Source organism: Meleagris gallopavo, chromosome 3, assembly GCF_000146605.3.
Source record: "Meleagris gallopavo isolate NT-WF06-2002-E0010 breed Aviagen turkey brand Nicholas breeding stock chromosome 3, Turkey_5.1, whole genome shotgun sequence".
Lineage (NCBI taxonomy): Eukaryota > Metazoa > Chordata > Aves > Galliformes > Phasianidae > Meleagris > Meleagris gallopavo.
In genome coordinates, this window is record NC_015013.2 from 83,178,279 (window position 1) to 83,196,309 (window position 18,031).

The following is an 18,031-nucleotide window of genomic DNA, read 5'->3' on the forward strand; positions in this document are numbered from 1 at the left end:
GCATCGCGTGGGGCGCCGGGGCTGCGGGCGCTGCGGTGCTGCGGTGCTGCGCTGAGCTCCGGGCCTTATGGAGACTGCTGGCTGCGCCGTTGGTGCCTGTGCCTCTGGGGCTCGGTGAGCTCCGCGGCGTCGCGCGGAGCTGCGTGTGGCTGCGTCCCTGCCGTCGCGGGGGAAGCCTCTGTGTTTCTCTGTTTCTGTTATCGTACATTACGTGAAAAGCCGTTTTCGAAGCGTCAGCCGACGTCAGAACTCTGGGAAGTGTCCTCACCATGTGGACTTTCCTGGGCATCGCCTCCTTCATCTACGTGTACAAGAAGTGCGGGGACCTCATGAGCTACGCCAACAAGGAGGTGCTGCTCTCCGCCGCTCTCTTCTTCTCCCTGGGCCTGCTGCTCTCCTATCGCTACCACTTCCGTGCACCCCGACAGCAGCAGCAGCAGAAGCCCCACCTGGGGATGCTCTCCCACGCTCTCTCTGCTCTGCCACTGGTCGGCTTCTTCTGGGCCAAACCTGCTGCGGGGTCTCAGCGAGTTGAGCAACCCAGATCCAGAAAGGTATGTTCAGGTTGGACGTGGTACCTGAGTTGGGAGGGACTGCCTGTTGGCCCTTTGGAGTTGGTCTTGGTGAGGGCAGTGAAGGAAGGGCAGGGAGGGGTTGTGCTTGCATCCTGTGTGACGGGTGTGTCATGTATTGCGTTGGTTTTTGATGATGGAAGAAACAGTGAGATTTTATGAAGGTGAATGAAATGTGAGTATGCAAAGAAAATAACATGGTAATGGATTATTATGCTAGCAGAAGGGTATCTTCAATTGCCAGTCTGCTCTAGATGTTAGAAGAGCATCGCTTGTGAGGAACCACAGAGAGCTGGGACTTTTTGGCCGAGAGAAGAGAAGGCTCAGCAGAAGGAGCTTCTCATCCATGCACACAAAGTTCTGAAGGTACAAAGAGGATGGAACTTGGCTGCTCTCAGCAGTGCCAAGTATGAGGACCAGAGGCAGTGGCACAACTGGAGCATGGGATGTGCCTCCTGAACACCAGGAGCACTTCTGTGCTGTGCAGGTCCAGGTTGTCCAGAGGCAGCCCATTGGAGATCTTGGAGATCTCCAAAAGTCACCTGGATGTGGTCCTGAGCCCCCTGCTCTGGGTGACCCTGCTGGAGCAAAGGGTAGGCCAGACGGAGCCTGAGGTCTCTGCCAGCCTCAGCCATGTTGTTATTCTGTGATCATCTTCCTCTTGTTTCTGGATAAAACGTATCCATTTAGACAGCAGGAGACATGGTAATATGGGAATTATTCTTAAAATGCTGCTTGTATAATAGCTACAGGAGCTGGCTTCGGTTAGCCAGCCTGTTCTTCGGTGATAGTGGAGAGCACCAGGCTTTCAGCTGGAGTTTGGCAGGAGCCGTGCAGTCTACCACCAGTAGGTGGATATGCATATTCAGCCTATCTCTAGGTCAGCACTGTTTGGCTCCATGCCTGGGCACTTCTGGGCCTTTTCAGCTGGGCGCTGACCGCTTGCACAGAACAGCTTGAAACTATTTTCGGATGCACGCCCTATGAATTTTTCTAGTAAAAGCCTGCCTTTCCCCAAGTTTCTTGCTTTTTTTTCAAAGTCGTGCAGTTAGTTTTACAATCCCTTGTTACGTTGTAGCTAAAAACATTACACCATGCCACCAGAAATCCTGGTTTCTGTGTTATTCAAAGTACTTATTTCACTGATGTAAGCATGTTTTTACTGCTGTCAGCACTGCAGTGCTGAAGCATTTGTGGAAGAGTGAATTGGACTCAATTAATTCGACTCAATAAGGTTAGAGGAATACATTTTCCCGTGGATGCAACAGTTTCTTTAATTGCTGAGTTCTCTGTGCAGGAGGGATGTGTACTGCCTTTTGTAGGAACTCAGCTTCCAGTATGTGTGAGACTAAGGTTGTGTTAATGTTTGGCTTTGATCAGGAGGGAAGTTTTAATCAAGTGTGTCTGCTTGTTTCTTTTCCCTGCTTGATTTTTTTTATTGCATTATTGTATGGGAACTGCTGAATCACAGCCTGAACCTCTGATTGATCACCTGAGGCAAGCAATGAGTCAGCCCTGGGAGCACAGGTGAAGGCAATTCACCTGTGCTGCAGGAAGGGGTGGAGCCTGGCTGCACCTCTCCTAGGCCCCATTTAAGAGCTGACTACCAGTGGGGAAGGGTCTCTTCTGGAGATCTCTCCTTTTGGAGTTTTACAGCAAGCTGAGGACAAGGGTAAGCCTTCTATCTATTCTGTCTGGTGTAATAATCTGTTTAGCTAAACTCTCTTGTTTATTTCTTAGTTATAACACTTGTATATTCACTGATTATACAATTATAGAGTAAAACTGATTTCATTTTAAACAAAGCTTACCTGGGAGATGCTGTCCATCCATCAGTGGGCTCTCAGTCTGCTGGATGAAAGTTGAACAAGTCCAAAGTCAAACCCATGCAAAGGTTATGGTACACATTCATCAACACATCTAACTCTGGATTTTTCTTTCTACAGGGTAAAATAGAAGTAAATGTCTCAGATATGCACCTGACAGAGGCTGCTTCAGTTACAGCATTATTGCCCCAATGTGATCCAGAAGTTATCATTGTGGGTTCAGGTGTCCTTGGGTCCTCCTTGGCCACGGTGCTCGCCAGGGATGGAAGAAAAGTGACTGTAATAGAGAGGGATCTGAAGGAGCCTGACAGGATAGTTGGAGAATTGTTGCAGCCTGGCGGTTTTAATGCACTTAAAGACTTGGGTCTTGAAGGTAAGTGCATTTCAAACTGTGTATGTGTATATATAGATATGTATAAAACACAACAGTTACTGCTCTCAGGTATGTTTTTAGATAAGGCATGCCATATCTAAAATGCAGGAAAAATGAAGAAATGCTTTATCTACAGTGAATAAAAGGAATTAGAATTGCTTGTGTGTTTCCAATCTGCTATTTTGAAGATAGTGTTTTTCACACAGAGGTTGGTGACGCACTGGACCAGGTTGCCCAAGGAGGTTGTGGATGCCCCATCCCTGGAGGCATTCAAGACCAGGCTGGATGTGGCTCTGGGCAGCCTGGTCTGGTAGTTGGCAACCCTGCACATAGCAAGGGGGTTGAAACTAGGTGGTCATTGTGGTCCTTTTCAACCCAGGTCATTCTATGATGGTTCTATGATATTCTTTCCTCAACATGTTTTGATTAGGATAATTGGATTTCATATGAAGAAATATTTTAAATAAGTCTTTTAAAAGCTTTCTTTAACTCATCTGCTGGCTTTTGTTTTGCAGATACAGTAGAAGGTATCGATGCACAGACAGTGAATGGTTACATCATTCATGACCTAGAGAGCAAGTCAGAGGTAGAAATTCCTTTTCCAACATCTGAAGGTGGCGGTGTGGTGAGCGGAAGGTCCTTCCATCATGGCCAGTTCATCATGGGTCTCCGAAGGGCAGCCATGGCAGAGCCCAAGTGAGTTCTGTGTGCTGGTCAGTGTCACAGCCTGAGTGCTGAGATGTTCCTGGCATGAGATTCCTTGGCTGTTTCCTTGTGCCCCAGCACAGTGGCTCCAATGGGCAAGGCTGAAGGAAAGCAACAGCTGAAGTTACTCATTCTGTTTTTGTAGACATTTATGAGCAGAATATACTTCTTATGTTAGCCTTTGAGACAAATTAATTTTTAAATTTATGGGAACAGAGGCTTTAACTAGAAGGCTGGGTACTGGTTTGTTCCTGTGAGAGAGCAGTCTGAGGCTAAAAAGTTGATTCCCTTAGGCCTGTTACTGGGTTTGATATTTTAGCAGAAGCACTGACCTCAGGGTGCAATGCACAGAACTTCTTTTGCCAAGAAATGTGTGATATACCTTGGTATGATTTCTTCCAGATATGTTGTTTGTAGTGCCAGGAATCTTTTACATTTGCATGTTCTGTAATTTTTTTTTATGGCTAACAAGAGAGCAAAATAGCAGGGAAGGAGCACGAAATAATGGGAGAGAGCTACTCCCAGTAACTGTTGTACAATCCTAAAGATGCATCCTATTCCTAATGAAATAAGGAATGTTTGAGATTTCCTTCTATTAAAAGAGAGGAGGAGGAAACATTTCAAAAAACAAATAGATTCTAGATGCTGCTTCTGAAGGGTGGATTTTTTTTTCCATCAGTAATGCTTATAAGGGAAATACAGAAGGTACTGTCGTCTTACTTTGCATATCTATTTTGAAGTGGAAAATAGCTTTATTTTATCATATCTTTTATATCCTATGAATCAGTAGCACTAAAAGGTAGCAACTGTTCAGTACAGTTAAAATCAATGATGGCTGCATTTAATAGCTATAAAAGCTAAAGCTTTCTTGGTTATGGCTTCAAGTTCAGTGAAATTTGGGAACCTCAACCTATGGAGAACTCCATGAGCTGGACAAAAATCCTGTCAGCAGAAACTTACAAAAGCTAACGTTTGAGTCTTGAGTTCAGCCCCCACCCTTTCTTCCACTCTTTATTCATTTCTAGTTTGTTTGTTTTCTTCCCGTTGTAATGACAACAGAGGAAACTGCACGTTACATCAAGGCGTGAGAGAGATGAAATACTCTTTGTAGTGCTGTGAAGCTTTGTTTTTCATCTCAGAACTTGTGAAAATATAGGGAATAATGACTACTGAATGCTTTCTCTTCATCTGTTTTACATAATATGAACTTCTTTCAGATGAGTAAAATTAATTCTGCAGAGGAAAAAGGTAGGGTATCATTGGTTAGTGATTTTTATAGGGGGTTAGACCCAGGATAGGAAATAAGCACTTAATTAAATTATGGCTATAAAAGAAATATGAAAGCGAGTAAGATCTGCAGAATGCTGATTCACCTGCTATTAACCTGGTAGGTTGCTACTTACTTCTGCTGTTGAACTTCCTGTTAGGCATGTTTTCAATTGCTATGTTACCTTTGAGGGCCTGAACTCTCAGGCTGTCTTATTCTCATATGGGACTTTATCTAATTTCTCTAAGTTCTTGTATTTCATGTGGGTGTGAAAGCTTTTGTGAAGTAGTGAAGTGTGTTCATTTTGAGCTGCAGGGTCTGAACTGCCGGGATTGCGTCTAACAGCTCAGATCCAGCAAGAGGTTTAAGTGGAAAGAGATGCCATTTGTGAAACCCAAATAGCCAAAATTAGAGAGAGATGCAAGGGAAGCTCAGTTTGGAGTCTGATCATAAGTACTGTCAGAGCTTTGTCCTAAACAGGACGCGTTGTTGAGATCTATTCTGTGTTAGTTAGGATCCTCATTTCCACCTTGCTTACATTTTAAGTATTGAAGTGCTACTTTGGATCTTGCTTCTGCCCTCCACTCTGCTCATCTCCTTCGGCCAGGGAATGCCTAAAGCAAAAGCAGGGGTTCTGCTTGGTGGTAGGGTGTTTATGTTAAGCATTATAGCTTTTGAATAGTCTCAAATGTCAAGCCAGATGGCAATGGTGAACCTAAGCTAATGACAAGCAGTGTTTCACGTTTAATGTGGCTTCAGAAAGTGCTGAAGAATCTTTGTGTGTTGTGTTTAGAGAGAATATTGTGGCAGAGACAAGGTTATTGAAAATGACATTTTCCTTCTGTGCCTAATACGATGAAATGCTGGCATCCTTAATCCTCTTCCCTCCTCTTCTAAATCCTGCTTTATTTCAGTGCAAAATTCATTGAAGGAACTGTGACACAGCTGCTTGAAGATGATGATTGCATAGTGGGTGTTCAGTACAAGGACAAAGAAACTGGGGATACTAAGGTGAGACAGTTTTCTGTTCTGATCTTTGCTTAACTACCGTGGAAATAGAGTTAAGTGTGTATAGCATTTAATAATAGCATTAGCACTGCTATTTCAGAGCTCTGGTGCAGAAATCTGCAACTACCTGAGAGATGAAAACTTTAATGAAGGGAGATTGCTTCCTAGTGGATGCATTCCTGGCATATGGAAATTCATGTTGTAACTCCTAGTGTTTTTTGATAACAGTTCAATTCTCCAGCGGCTCCAACTGTTGTTGCTTGTTTTTTTTTTTTCTAAATCATATGTTTGGAGCTTAAAATATTTCAAAGTTGCCAATGAAAGAAATAATGCATTCATATTCGTGCTTTGACTGTAAAAACATCCATGTTTCAACATATGCTACCTCTGTAAGGTAAAAGTCAGGAGGTAGGTGCCTGCTCATAGAGATACTCTGCCCAGTCATCTCTTGGGACACAGAAGAAGAGTTCTGACCTGTTTTAATTGTCACTGATTTGATTCTTCTTTGCCTCAACTAAGGCAAAACTGCTGCTAAATTCTGAGAAATTGAGTGAACTTAAAATAGCTTTAGGAGAAACCTATCCAGATAGAACATATGTACAGAATTTGTGGATACGCTCTCTAGAAAAGCCAAAAAACCACTTTAAAATTACTCCTCCAAGAGGGAGGAGGAGTAATGAATCTGCTCAGGCAAAAGGCATTGCAGTCCTCAAGGTGTGCTAGGAGTGGGGAGCTGTAAGGCAGCTGAGGAGGAACACCATCCTTAACTCCTTGTGAGGTAACTGGGAGCTTTACGCATTCATGGACTTTATTGCAATAATTGTAAGTACAGCTTGTTTGGCTAGCATTAGAGTGACCAGTGTTCTAACCTGTGCGATTTCTGAGAGCGTGGGTGTTGTTCTTAGGGCCTTGAGGTTTCTGTCTGTACAGAGATGATAAGCAAATTCACTGAGTGCTGGAGCTCTGTGCCTGGAAAGAGTTGAATTATTTGCCAGCCTAGAGAGCCTCTGTTTTATAGCAGTGTAGCACCAGGAGGAACCTGCTCCAGGCAGGGATGTACGCTCGCATTGCTGGCTCACCAAATGCTTCTGTCCAACAGTGAACTATTTTCCAGAAGTGCCAGTGAAACATGGCATGCTTTTTCCTGAAAGCTTCAAAGGAAAATTTATTTTTTGTTTTCTGCTCTTGCCAAGGCCAAAGACTAATGCTCATCATAAATCTGCAATCATTACGTACTCTGATTTAACTGCAAATGACAGCAAGAAAGCTGTATGTAGAAGGAAACATCCATCTCTAAATGCTTTCTAGTTCTTTTCTCACAATATTATAAAAATAAAATGCTTATTAATAATCTGAAGAATTTTCTCATGTTTGAATATGGCGTATGTATTAAACGTTAGGAATTTGTGCATATCTTCAGGCCGAACCTAATCCATTTACCTTATTTTTTTTCCTCTCTGTACCTGTTGTTTCTGTTTGTAGCACCTAAGGATGGTAGGAACTGCTCTGAATTCGCTGCTTGTTCTTTTAAGAAAGATCTGGGCATGTTTGGTACACTTCTTACTCTAAAACATTTTAGGCTTGTTGCTTATGTGTGATTCTTTTGTTTGTCTATTTCCGAAGAGCATTATGGGCTGAACATGGCAATCACTTTGCTTTTCTGGTCTGTTTTATCCAATTCTGACACAGACCCTGTAGCTATGTTACATGATTGCATGTCTAGGGGAAGCTGATTATTGCTTTGAAGAACATCTAATGTGCAATTGAAAAGGAGGGCTGGAGAGTTATTTCCAACTGTTGTGGAAAAGAGAAGGAAAATGCCCAATCTTTTTCTTTGTTACACTACAGGAACTTCATGCACCGCTGACGGTTGTAGCTGATGGACTTTTCTCCAAATTTAGAAAAAACCTGGTCTCCCAAAAAGTCACTGTTTCATCCCATTTTGTTGGTTGCATTCTGAAGGTAACGTTTTTCTATAATGTGAGGATATACATTTCTTCATACATCTCTAATGCTGTGTTATCTGTTTGCATGCAGCAGCCTCCGCCCTCTTGGTGGTGTCCCACAGCTGTTGGTGCTGTGTGAGCTGGTGGCCCTGTGATGGCTCAGCACACTCTTGGATTCCACAGGGTCGCTGGGCTCCACAGTTCTTGGAAACCTTCCACACATTTTCTTCTCAATGTGTATTTCTTCTCTCTGTGGCCTGATGTTTTCTGCTTGGCTAGTCCTTCCACCCACCACCTATAGAGCCTATTTATGTGAACTCATACAGAAGGGGCATATGGTAGGGCTTTATAAAATAATAAAAGATGAATACCATGTCCTTTCACAGACTTTGGAACGAGAAATAGTTTAATCAAATACATTTGCAGATAGCATTGCAGAAATTTACATAGGGAATATGTCTATGAAAGATTTAAGTAGTCTGGTTGTTAAAGCAGCTATTGATGCTTTGTTATAAGGACTGTCTTGAGCTCCAGTCTGAGGTGTTTTCCCATGAAATCAGCTGTTCTGTCCATTTCTGTGTTACACTGAGAAATGTTTGGAAATTTGCACCTGAAGTTTTTTAACTTTGAAGTTATTGGTGTATGCTCTGTTCCATCTCTACCATAGCTGAACTTACTGTGTCAGATGTAGCATATGTGGTAGAGTTGCAGGTCAGGCTTTCAGCTCTTCAAACATTTATGTAACTGTGAACTAGATTATTTTTTCTAAGAGGATATTGTGGCTAGAAGTTAGATTAACATCAAAATCTACTCTTAAAGCCAGCATCTAAACGTATAATTTCTCTGTAGTTGAGCAAGAGAGGGTTAAACCAGCTGGATTACCTGGAATATTGTGTCTGGTTCTGGAGTCCCCAACACAAGAAGGATATGGAGCTGTTGGAGCAGATCCAGAGGAGGACCATGAAGATGATAAGAGAGCTGGAACACCTCCTGTGTGAGAACAGACAGAGCTGGGGCTGTTCAGGCTGGAGAAGAGAAGGCTCTGGGGGGATCTTATAGCAGCCTTCCAGTACCTGAAGGGTCCAGTGAGGCTGAGGATGTTGTACTGAGGGACATGGTTTAGTGAGAGCTATTGATGATATGTGGATGGTTGGACTAGGTGATCTTGTAGGTCTTTTCCAACCTTGGTGATCCTATGATTCTATGTTACTCTGGGTATAGGTGCTTTCACTAGTTTGTGTTAAGATAGTGACATTCATTTTTTCCCCACAGTATTCTTGTTCTTAAGGCACTTGTTCAGAGGGTGAAAATCATGAGTTTTAGGTATAAGCTAGCAGCTGTGATTAAAACCAATTGTTGTTTATACTCAAAAAGCACACTCAAACTGTGTCCCTGCCAGCAGATGGGGTACCTTGTAACTAGCTACCTATATGCCTTCAGGATCTGTGCATTTAAGTGAGAAAGCATGACTGTACGTTGGTAGCTGGTCTGTTGTAGCCAACGCAGGTTGGCTTTGCCTTGCCTTCCACAGCTGCTGCAGTAGCTGCAGTAACCATTGGATTGACAGCAGAAATAAGAGAGAATGAACAAAACCCTGCAGAACTTCCACCAGACACAGTCTGAGTTGGAGGAGCTTCAGCACTTTGTGTCCTTAGTCCTACAGTTATCTATCAGTACTTGAGTGCCTTCTCTTTCTCTACTTCTGAAACTTGATGAGCCTGAGGAGCAGTTGTAGGGTATTGGGAGCCTGTGATTTTCCCCATGGGGTTGTCTGCACTACAGACTACTGTACTTTTTTCTTTCTGTAGTTTTCCTTATGGAAGTTAAAATGATCTTATGGAAAGCTTCTGCATTCTCTTTTTTTTTCTTGAAAACGTGCTGTTTTGAAAGAAAAAAATAATACAACCTTAATATGACACAGGATTTTATTTGAAGTGTCAGAGAATGGTTTTGTGTATCTGAAGTTTAATATCCCTTCATTAATTGATTCCAATCCTTCTCCCACTTCTCTTGAAGGATGCACCACAATTTAAAACTAACTATGCCGAACTTGTTCTGGCTAAAACTAGTCCAGTGTTGATCTATCAGATTTCGTCAACTGAGACTCGAGTCCTTGTTGATATTCGAGGAGAAATGCCAAAGAACCTGAAAGAATATATGCTTGAGAGCATTCATCCCCAACTGCCTGGTGAGTCTGGTTTGTTGGTTTGTTTTATCTCCACATTCAGAGTTTGCTGTCTCAATAACTGTTCTCCCTTCTTAGATGACACGTCACATAGCAGATTATTTGGTTGGCCTTATGAATTAGAATTATGAATTAGAAGTTTGGAAGGATTATGCCTCTGAGAAGAGGTTCAGATGAGTTGTGAGCAAGTTCTTTAAGGCTCTACCAAATAAGTGTAACCAAAGAACCTTGGTTTTTGCAGATCACCTTAAGGAACCATTTCTAATAGCGGTTCAGAATGATCGCTTAAGGACTATGCCAGCAAGCTTCTTGCCTCCTTCAGCTGTTAACAAGAAAGGTGTGTATTATGAAGTAAAGCAGAGGGAGGGAAGGCATTAGAAACTTGTGGGACTTAAGGCTGTGTGCTCATAGATGTGTGTTTGTTGCTGAGTACAGCTACCTCATTCTGATATTAAAAATACATTTGAAAATGCGTGTTTGGCACAGTTTAACAGTAATGTTTATATTGATGTAAGACTTTAAATGACTGTCTGCTTCACTTTTAATTTTAAATAACTCGGTGGGTCGTGCTTTAAGAAGTTATGTCTCTTATGAGGGGAGGAAAATGGAAAAAAATAAAAGTGACCTTGAATTTTGTCTGTTGTTTGATGCGCATGCATGCGTATGTATAAGGGAACTTGAGAGTTTTAAATCTGTTAAAGCCATCCTCCCTTTTATTTCTTTTTTTTTTTCTCTTCAGTTTCTAATTGTTGTTCCTGGTGGGGATGAATTCTCAATAAGCTGGGAAACAAAGTACAGGGTTTGAGTGCTAAGATGATATGGTAGTTGTGCAGTAGCTCACTCATCTTTTCTTTCTTCCATCTAGGAGTCCTTCTTTTAGGAGATGCATATAATATAAGACACCCTCTTACTGGTGGAGGAATGAGTGTTGTTTTAAACGATGTCAAAATATGGAGAAGCTTGCTCCAGGATATTCCAGATCTTTATGAAGATTCTGACATTCTTAAGGTGAAACTTTATTTTATTTATTTTGACTTAGACAAACTTGGTTCCACTTCAGATGATGCAGTCCAAGTTGGATACACCTGAGGGATGTGGAAGTTATTTCTGAGGCACAGCTGTTCTCAACTCTTCGGATAAATAAACCACATCAGGCATTTTCACTGAGCAGAGCTGTGATTTGTGAAAAAGTGCTGTGGCTGTGAGGCATATTGCTAGGATAGTATCTGATCTGTTCCCACACTGGTATTTTAGTGTACGTTTTGCTCAAGCAGACTGGATTTGAACCATCACCTTGTGCAAGTTGAATTTGAAGTAATGAGCATGTGTACCTAGTTTGTCAGTGTGCATCTAGACACCACAGTAGTAGGTGAGAAGGCATTCACATGAACACAACTCCTATCACCTACTCAAAAATCTTCTCAATGATGATCTGTGTTGCCTAATAGAAATGCATTTTGTTCCTTTTGCAGGCCAAAAAAACATTTTACTGGTCAAGAAAAAGGTCTCATTCTTTTGTAGTGAATATTCTTGCCCAGGCACTGTATGAACTTTTTGCTGCTACAGATGGTAAATATATTTTTAAATAACTTCTGATGAATTAAAATTTGTTGAATAAATATTTCTGGAGGACGTGTGTTAGTATGTGAGCATACACATAGATATATGTATATACATGAATATAAAATGCACTGATCAAAGGATTTTAATGAGTTAGCCTGAGTTGTCTTCCCAGTTAGTTCTAGCATTGTGTAAACTAAGCTATAGCAACCCAAAGGACATCTGGAGTTATTATTTAATAAACAAAACACTGGGTAACTTTAATCAATTGTTCTTCTGTCAGCATTCAGGAATCTGTAGCTTCTCTATAAAATCCTGTAAAATCAGGTTGAAATCTAACTGAATTTAATGGCAGCAGCTGCCAAAATGCTGAAGTCTTTGATTTTGTATCATTGTTTTATATGCTCAGAATTTTTTAGTATCTGTTGACTGTATTTGTGAGTGATTTCAATTTGTTTTGTAGATTCCTTGCACCAGCTAAAGAGAGCCTGTTTCCACTACTTCAGACTTGGTGGAGAATGTGTCTCAGGTCCTGTTGGATTGCTGTCTGTGTAAGTTCAGCGTATTTGTAATAGCTGGCGTGAACCAGATCAAGTTTTGTGGACCTCTGTTAGATTCTGCTTCCCAGCCAGTCCGTCCATTCTGTGTGTGGAGAATGCTCCATGTGAGGCAGTGTTTTTAGTATTATACTGAAGTTTGAAGCTTTGTTAGAAGCTTTGAATGCTTTCTTTTTAAACAAGAAAAAAAGACCTTTGCAAACTGGAGAGACATTGGAACAGGTTGCCCAGTGAGGTTGTGGATGCCCCCTCCATGGAAGCATTCAAGGCCAGGCTGGTTGGGACTTTGGGCAACCTGTTCTAGTGGTTGGCAGTCGTGGCCATGGCAGGGGGTTGGAACTAGGTGATCTTTGAGGTCCTTTTCGACCCAGGCCATTCTGTGATTCTATGACAAGTGGCACGGGATTTAGTGTGGACCCTTCTGCTCCTTCAAACGGAGGAGCTGGTGGAGATGTTTCATGCTTGACAAGCTGAGAATAATGATGGATGAGCTCTCCCACAAATGAGCAAAAGGAACAGAGAAGCAAGTACCTTTCAAGGTCTTCTGAACGCTCCCTTCAAACTGGAGAATGCTCAGTAAGTTGTTCTTTGAGCATGTAAGCATGTGTCCATTTGGAAAGAGAGCTAAAACTGGTAGGGTTGGTACAGGCTTACCTGGGAGTTGATAAGGACAGACTGGGACTACTGGCAACGGAGAGAAAGCAGAGGTGTATGTTGGCCATCGTGCAGAATGGAATGCAGGTGTGCAGCAGCTCCAAGACAGGCAGGATTTGTTCACGGCTGAGACAGCAGGACTGCAGCTGCCTAAATCAGAGCGGTTGTCTTGTGCAAACAGCCAACCTGGGAACTGAACGCTTGTCTGTGCTTTTTTTTCTCCTGTTCATTTACGTGTGCTGTTTCTTGCTTTTTAAAACAGGCTATCTCCTAAACCAATGGTGCTGATTGGCCACTTCTTTGCCGTGGCATTGTACGCCGTTTACTTCTGCTTTAAGTCAGAGCCGTGGATCACCATGCCTCGAGCCTTCTTCAACAGTGGAGCTATACTGTACAGGAGTTGCTCTATAATATTTCCACTTATTTACTCTGAAATGAAGTCCCTCATCTATTAAGGTCCAAGGGGATATGACTGGACAAAGAACGTGAAGATCACGATGCCTTTAAAATCTTTGGACATGTGCTGTTTAATATTGTGTCATGTTTTCTTCTCTTCAAAATGTGATTTCCTTGATCGGGATTTGACTTAGTTTTGGCTTTGTGGTTATATACATATATATTATATGTAAATGATCTATTCTTTGCAATTAAAGTTCAAAGAGGAGTTAGCTGTTTACAAGGACCATAAGGAAGTGTTCACATATTGCCAGGTCTGTCAGAATTTTCATTCCTCGCTTTATCCATTGCAGAGTGCACCACTAATATTAATAAACTGAAAAGTGAAAACTGTAAACCACATGCTGCTATTATCCTTCATGCTTCTTTCTGCTCAGTAGCCCCATAGGCTTCCTTTGTTTCTGTGAAAATACTGTAAGAAAATTCCTTATTTGGGCCACTTCAGGAGGATTTGCCTCTTCTGTTTCAGTTGCAGCTGAGGTACTGTTATAGTGATGCTTCAAAGGACACTGCAAATGATTGCAGATGTTGCAATGTCACCGTGTCTGCAGTGTGACTCACTTTTGCAAATGCCACATGTAGGGCTCTTCTGAAAGTGTTCTTTACACCAGAATCATTTGAAACCAGTAATAACCAAAGCATGCTTGTGGTGGCTGCTGCACCCAGGTACTGAAAGCACTTGTTTTGTTGGAACTTTCTTCCCATCTCACTTTGTTCTAAAAACTGAGTTTTGTTTTACTTGGTTTGTGTGTAAGTGAAGGTTAATACTGCCACTGATTTAAGCACAGCAACCAGCCATCTACTGAAACAACTGGAATGCAGGCTGTTTCCAGTAGACACTCTTTAATATTACCTTGAAAGGTTGTACGAAGTACAATTCAAGTGTCCTTTTAATACTTGAAATATTTCTTTTCCTGTAGATACTACAGCACATTACTCGAGAGTTTGTTTTGCTACTGGGCAATATTCCTCTCTGCGTTACCTTCACCGCTTTGCTTTCCTTTGTTCTTGTGTTCTTCCATTTTCCCTTGCCTTTTGTGCAGTTGCTTTGTGTATCACCACATGGCTGTCATATTCTGACTTGCCAAACCAATGGTGTGTCAGTATGGTCTAGAGAGCAGCAACACACTGTGTTCTTCTGTACTTAAAAACTTGGACTATTTGTTTTGGAAATGACAGACTGTATAAGCTGTATATAAATATACATTCTGTGTTGGACTGGGGGGGGAAGAAATCTGTGGAAAAGATTTTTTTTTTTTTTAGTGTTTTATTTGATGGGTATTTCAAATAACTAAAACTTTTCCAGATGAGACAAAAATGTGTATATTTTTCTAACCGTGATCACTTTTGATACCTATGTCACTTTGATATCTACAGACATGTTCATGGAGCATGCTGACTTCTGAGCAGAGCGCTGATGATTTCAGGTACCATTATTTGTGGTAACTAAATGATGCCCCTGGTGAGGGGAACCAAAATTTTTGGCACTTATATAAGTGTTTTCAGACCTTGTAAGAGCAGCCAATCTTCTTAAAGTTGTCACGTTTCCTATTTTTAATATTATTTACAGTCAGTCTCTTTCAGTTCAAGGATAAACAATCTTGAGTCAAATACACACCCTCAGCTAACTTAAATAAAATGTTATACCTGTAGATTTCTTTTCTTGTGTATCTCTGGATGATGACTTTAAGTAGGTCTTGACTTACCAGGAAATACCAGTGTGCTTAAAAGTGCTTAAACGTATACATGACTTTTTTTCCTGAAGCCAACGCCTGGCTCAGTGTCCTGCTGACTGGGCTAAATATCACTGGTTGAAAACTTCTGAGGAGGAGAGAAAGATCTTGAGTGCACGTCTATGGAAGAGCAAAGTAATGTGGTTTCAGAAGGAGTTCCTGAGCCAAATGTGGGCAAAAGAGGTAAAGCTGCTGGTACGAGCAAGGTAGGTGCCCTCTTTGCCCAGAAGTGCTATAGAAGCTCATTTGTAGGCGGAGTTGATTCAGGCATTACAGTGTTGCATTTCTTGGAGGTAGTGTGAGAAACTCGTTTGGTGATGGTGGAGTGTTTGGGGTCTTTTGTTGCTTTTTTTTGTTGTTGATTTTTCTTTTTATTTGCTTTAAATGTGCACTTTACTGGAAAATCGATGGGGTGAAGAGGCCTCTTAGTTGCATCTTTAAAAGAATGAGTTGCTATGCAGCTGTGTGGTGTTGGGTTCCATGCAAGGAGTGATTCCTCTGTTCTGGGTTTGTGTTTGATGCCTGCTTCAGCAGAAGGCAGAGCAGTGGTAGTTTTCTTTCCCCCCCATTCCTTCTTATCACTTGATACAGAGTGCTTGAATTAGCTTTGGACCAGCTGCTGGAGTTTGGAGTTCATACCTTGATTGTCTTTTTTGACAGCAGTAGTACAACGTGATGTTAGAAATCTCAGGCATTATAGTGCCTCTGTGGGCTAGTGCATGAACAGAGCCTTAAATATTCTGTTCTGCAGCTTCAGAAAAGAGAAGTGCATCATCTCCTGTAGATGTGAATGATGTGTTAACAGCTGAGGAGCACTGGGAGCTTTACACTTAGGGCTGTCACACTGCTACCTGCAGTGTATCTGGGGAGGGAGCAAGTACCAGCAAGCAGCAATTGCTGTTCCTGGTCTGTATTGCCCAAGCTCTGCTGAATACTGATTTGGTTTTGAACAGGCACTCTTGAGTTGGCTTACAATTGGGTTGTGACAGTGTGTTTGCAATACCAGTGTTAGGAGGGTTTCCAAACATCTGTGGAAATCTGGGAGGAAAATAAAGGGGCAGAGGAAAATAAAGGGGAGCGTTAGAATGGATTGCTCCATTTTGTGCAATAAACAGCAGCGTGACAGCTTGAGTTATCCAAGGTACTAAAAGGAAAAGTTGATGGGGTGTTTTAAGAAGTAACTGAACACTATTGCTAAATGTAAGCAAAGCAGATAAAGCAGAAGCGGGTGCCCTGTATTGGTGTCCAGCTGTAAGTGCTCGGGAATGAGATCCTGCAATCTCTATGGTTCTCCCTGAGCTGCTCGGTTTGCAGCAGCAGCCAAAAGGGGAATGGGATGCTGGGAGTTGTCAGTGAAGGGATAAAGGGGGAAAAAACATGGGAAACACAAGTCAGCACGAATTGAACCTTTGCACCAGCAGCTGTATGTCACAGCAGGAGCAGTGATGCTCCAGGCTTCGCTGGGGGCATTTTCAGAGGCTCAAGAGATGTGAAGAGAGCACGCGGGTTTGGGAGCCAGGCTTCAAGCCTGGGTTACAAGGCCAACAAAGAGCACATCTGTAATCCAAGCACTGAAATACAGTGCTCATCAAAGGCAAGGCCATGGGCACGAGAGCAGCACCTAGACAGCTTAGCGGGGTGAACTGTGTTTTCATATGTGACTTGCAAATGGTCTCATCTATTCTATTTCAGTGGTTAATTTGTTTTTCCAGGGGAGCACTTGGATTTTCTTCAGCTGCACTGAGCTCCTGCTGGGTGTCATTTGGAGGGGAAAGGGCTTAATGTGGAGTAGGGATGGCTGCCAGCACTGAGTGGATCGGGCTGCCCTGTGTGGGATGTGAGCGTTGTGCCAGAGCAGATGTGTGTCCCAGCATGTTTTATGAACTTCATATTATATGGCCTTGATTGAGTACTGAGAGCTTGAATGTCCACGTGGGGCTTCCCAGGTGTAGTTCCTCTTGCAGAGTAGAACCCAGCAAGAGCCGGGTTGCTTGTCTGATGATGGAGTGGGCGTGCTTTGACCTTGAGTAAGTCTTGCTTTGCTTTTTGATGTGTGTGAGGCTCTGTCATCGTCCAGTGCTGGACTGAAATGCCACTCATTGGCGATGATCTCACTGCAGTGTGCATCCCTCCCTGCAGGCACAAACCCAGCAGACACAGGATGATTTGCTGTCTCAGGGTGTGCAGGCTCACTGCTCTCCCCATCACTCAACTCAGGCTCCTGTATTTGTGCTGAATGGTGAGCTGTAAGCTGACAGCTGTGCCTTCTCTGTGGCCGTGCGGTAACCCAGGAACTGCAGGTAATGGTGTGGCAGTGGAAACAGGATGTTGATTTACTGTGGTTTTCTTTGTACCCAGACTGCATTTGCTTGTGCACAGCACTCCTCTGTCTCCTGGTAACGTATTTCATGGAATTACAGGTGGGTCAGAATGGACCTTAAAGCCCGCCCAGCCCCAACTCCTGCCATGGGCTAGTTGCCCCTTACGGCCTCAGGCTGCCCAGGGCCCCATCCAACCTGGAAATGATCATTTCCAGGGAGGAATGTTTGAACTGTGAACCCCCATTTTCCTTAATCATTTAATCACAATTAGTTTTTCTGCTTGCTGAGTTACAGGAGTAATTTATATCACCATTAAGCTGCTATCAGCTTTTTCCCTGAGGTTATTCAAACATGACCTGAAACATGAAATTAGTCTCAACTGCCTGAGTAACAAAGGCTCTGTCATGCTTCAATCTTTTCTCTCTCTCTTAGCTTATCCAGAACCAACTTTATGAAACTACTTCTGTGGTGGGGACAGGATATTTGCATGCATTTGGGGAAAGCTTGGAGCTTTATAAAGGAAAAGCTTTAAAATGTTAAAAATAGGGAGAAGTATTTTGATACATTTGTTTTGTTCCTGTGAGTTCGAAGAGAAACATGCACTCCCATGGGGGCTAGATTGAAGACTTGAGGTTATTAATTTCTCTGTGCATGCCTCCCTCTCCTGCTCTGCACCTCCTTCTGGCAGGAGGTGAAACAACCCACTTCAGCATTGAACTCCACAGGCTGGGACTCAGTGCCTCAGCAGAGGAGAACCAAGCTGAGGAGTGATTACCCAGCTGGGTGCACATGAGGCTTTATCTGCTGGTGCAATGAAAGGACGTTCTTAGTTCTGAGAGCTCCTGGTGATGCTGGCACCAGGACAGCA

The 18,031-nt window shown here is 42.6% G+C and overlaps 1 protein-coding gene across 1 annotated transcript; it reads left to right on the forward strand.

Annotated features, from left to right (window-relative positions):
- Nucleotides 1-6: 6 nt before the first annotated feature.
- SQLE (squalene epoxidase) lies at nt 7-14,761 on the forward strand. Its single transcript, XM_003205275.3, has 11 exons — nt 7-554; nt 2,519-2,771; nt 3,287-3,467; nt 5,658-5,754; nt 7,600-7,713; nt 9,714-9,885; nt 10,124-10,219; nt 10,748-10,890; nt 11,355-11,451; nt 11,906-11,993; nt 12,916-14,761. The coding sequence occupies exons 1-11, from the start codon at nt 270-272 to the stop codon at nt 13,106-13,108; spliced, it is 1,719 nt and encodes a 572-aa protein (XP_003205323.1). The 5' UTR covers nt 7-269; the 3' UTR covers nt 13,109-14,761.
- The last annotated feature ends 3,270 nt before the right edge of the window (nt 14,762-18,031 follow it).

What these genes read in the sequence shown, in the direction of transcription:
- SQLE (XM_003205275.3), top strand. Translation starts at nt 270, where the DNA reads ATGTGGACTTTCCTGGGCATCGCCTCCTTCATCTACGTGTACAAGAAG. An exon ending in ACTTTTTGCTGCTACAGATG is followed by an intron (nt 11,452 to 11,905) that starts GTAAATATATTT and finishes TTTGTTTTGTAG; the next exon opens with ATTCCTTGCACCAGCTAAAG. An exon ending in CCTGTTGGATTGCTGTCTGT is followed by an intron (nt 11,994 to 12,915) that starts GTAAGTTCAGCG and finishes TTTTTAAAACAG; the next exon opens with GCTATCTCCTAAACCAATGG.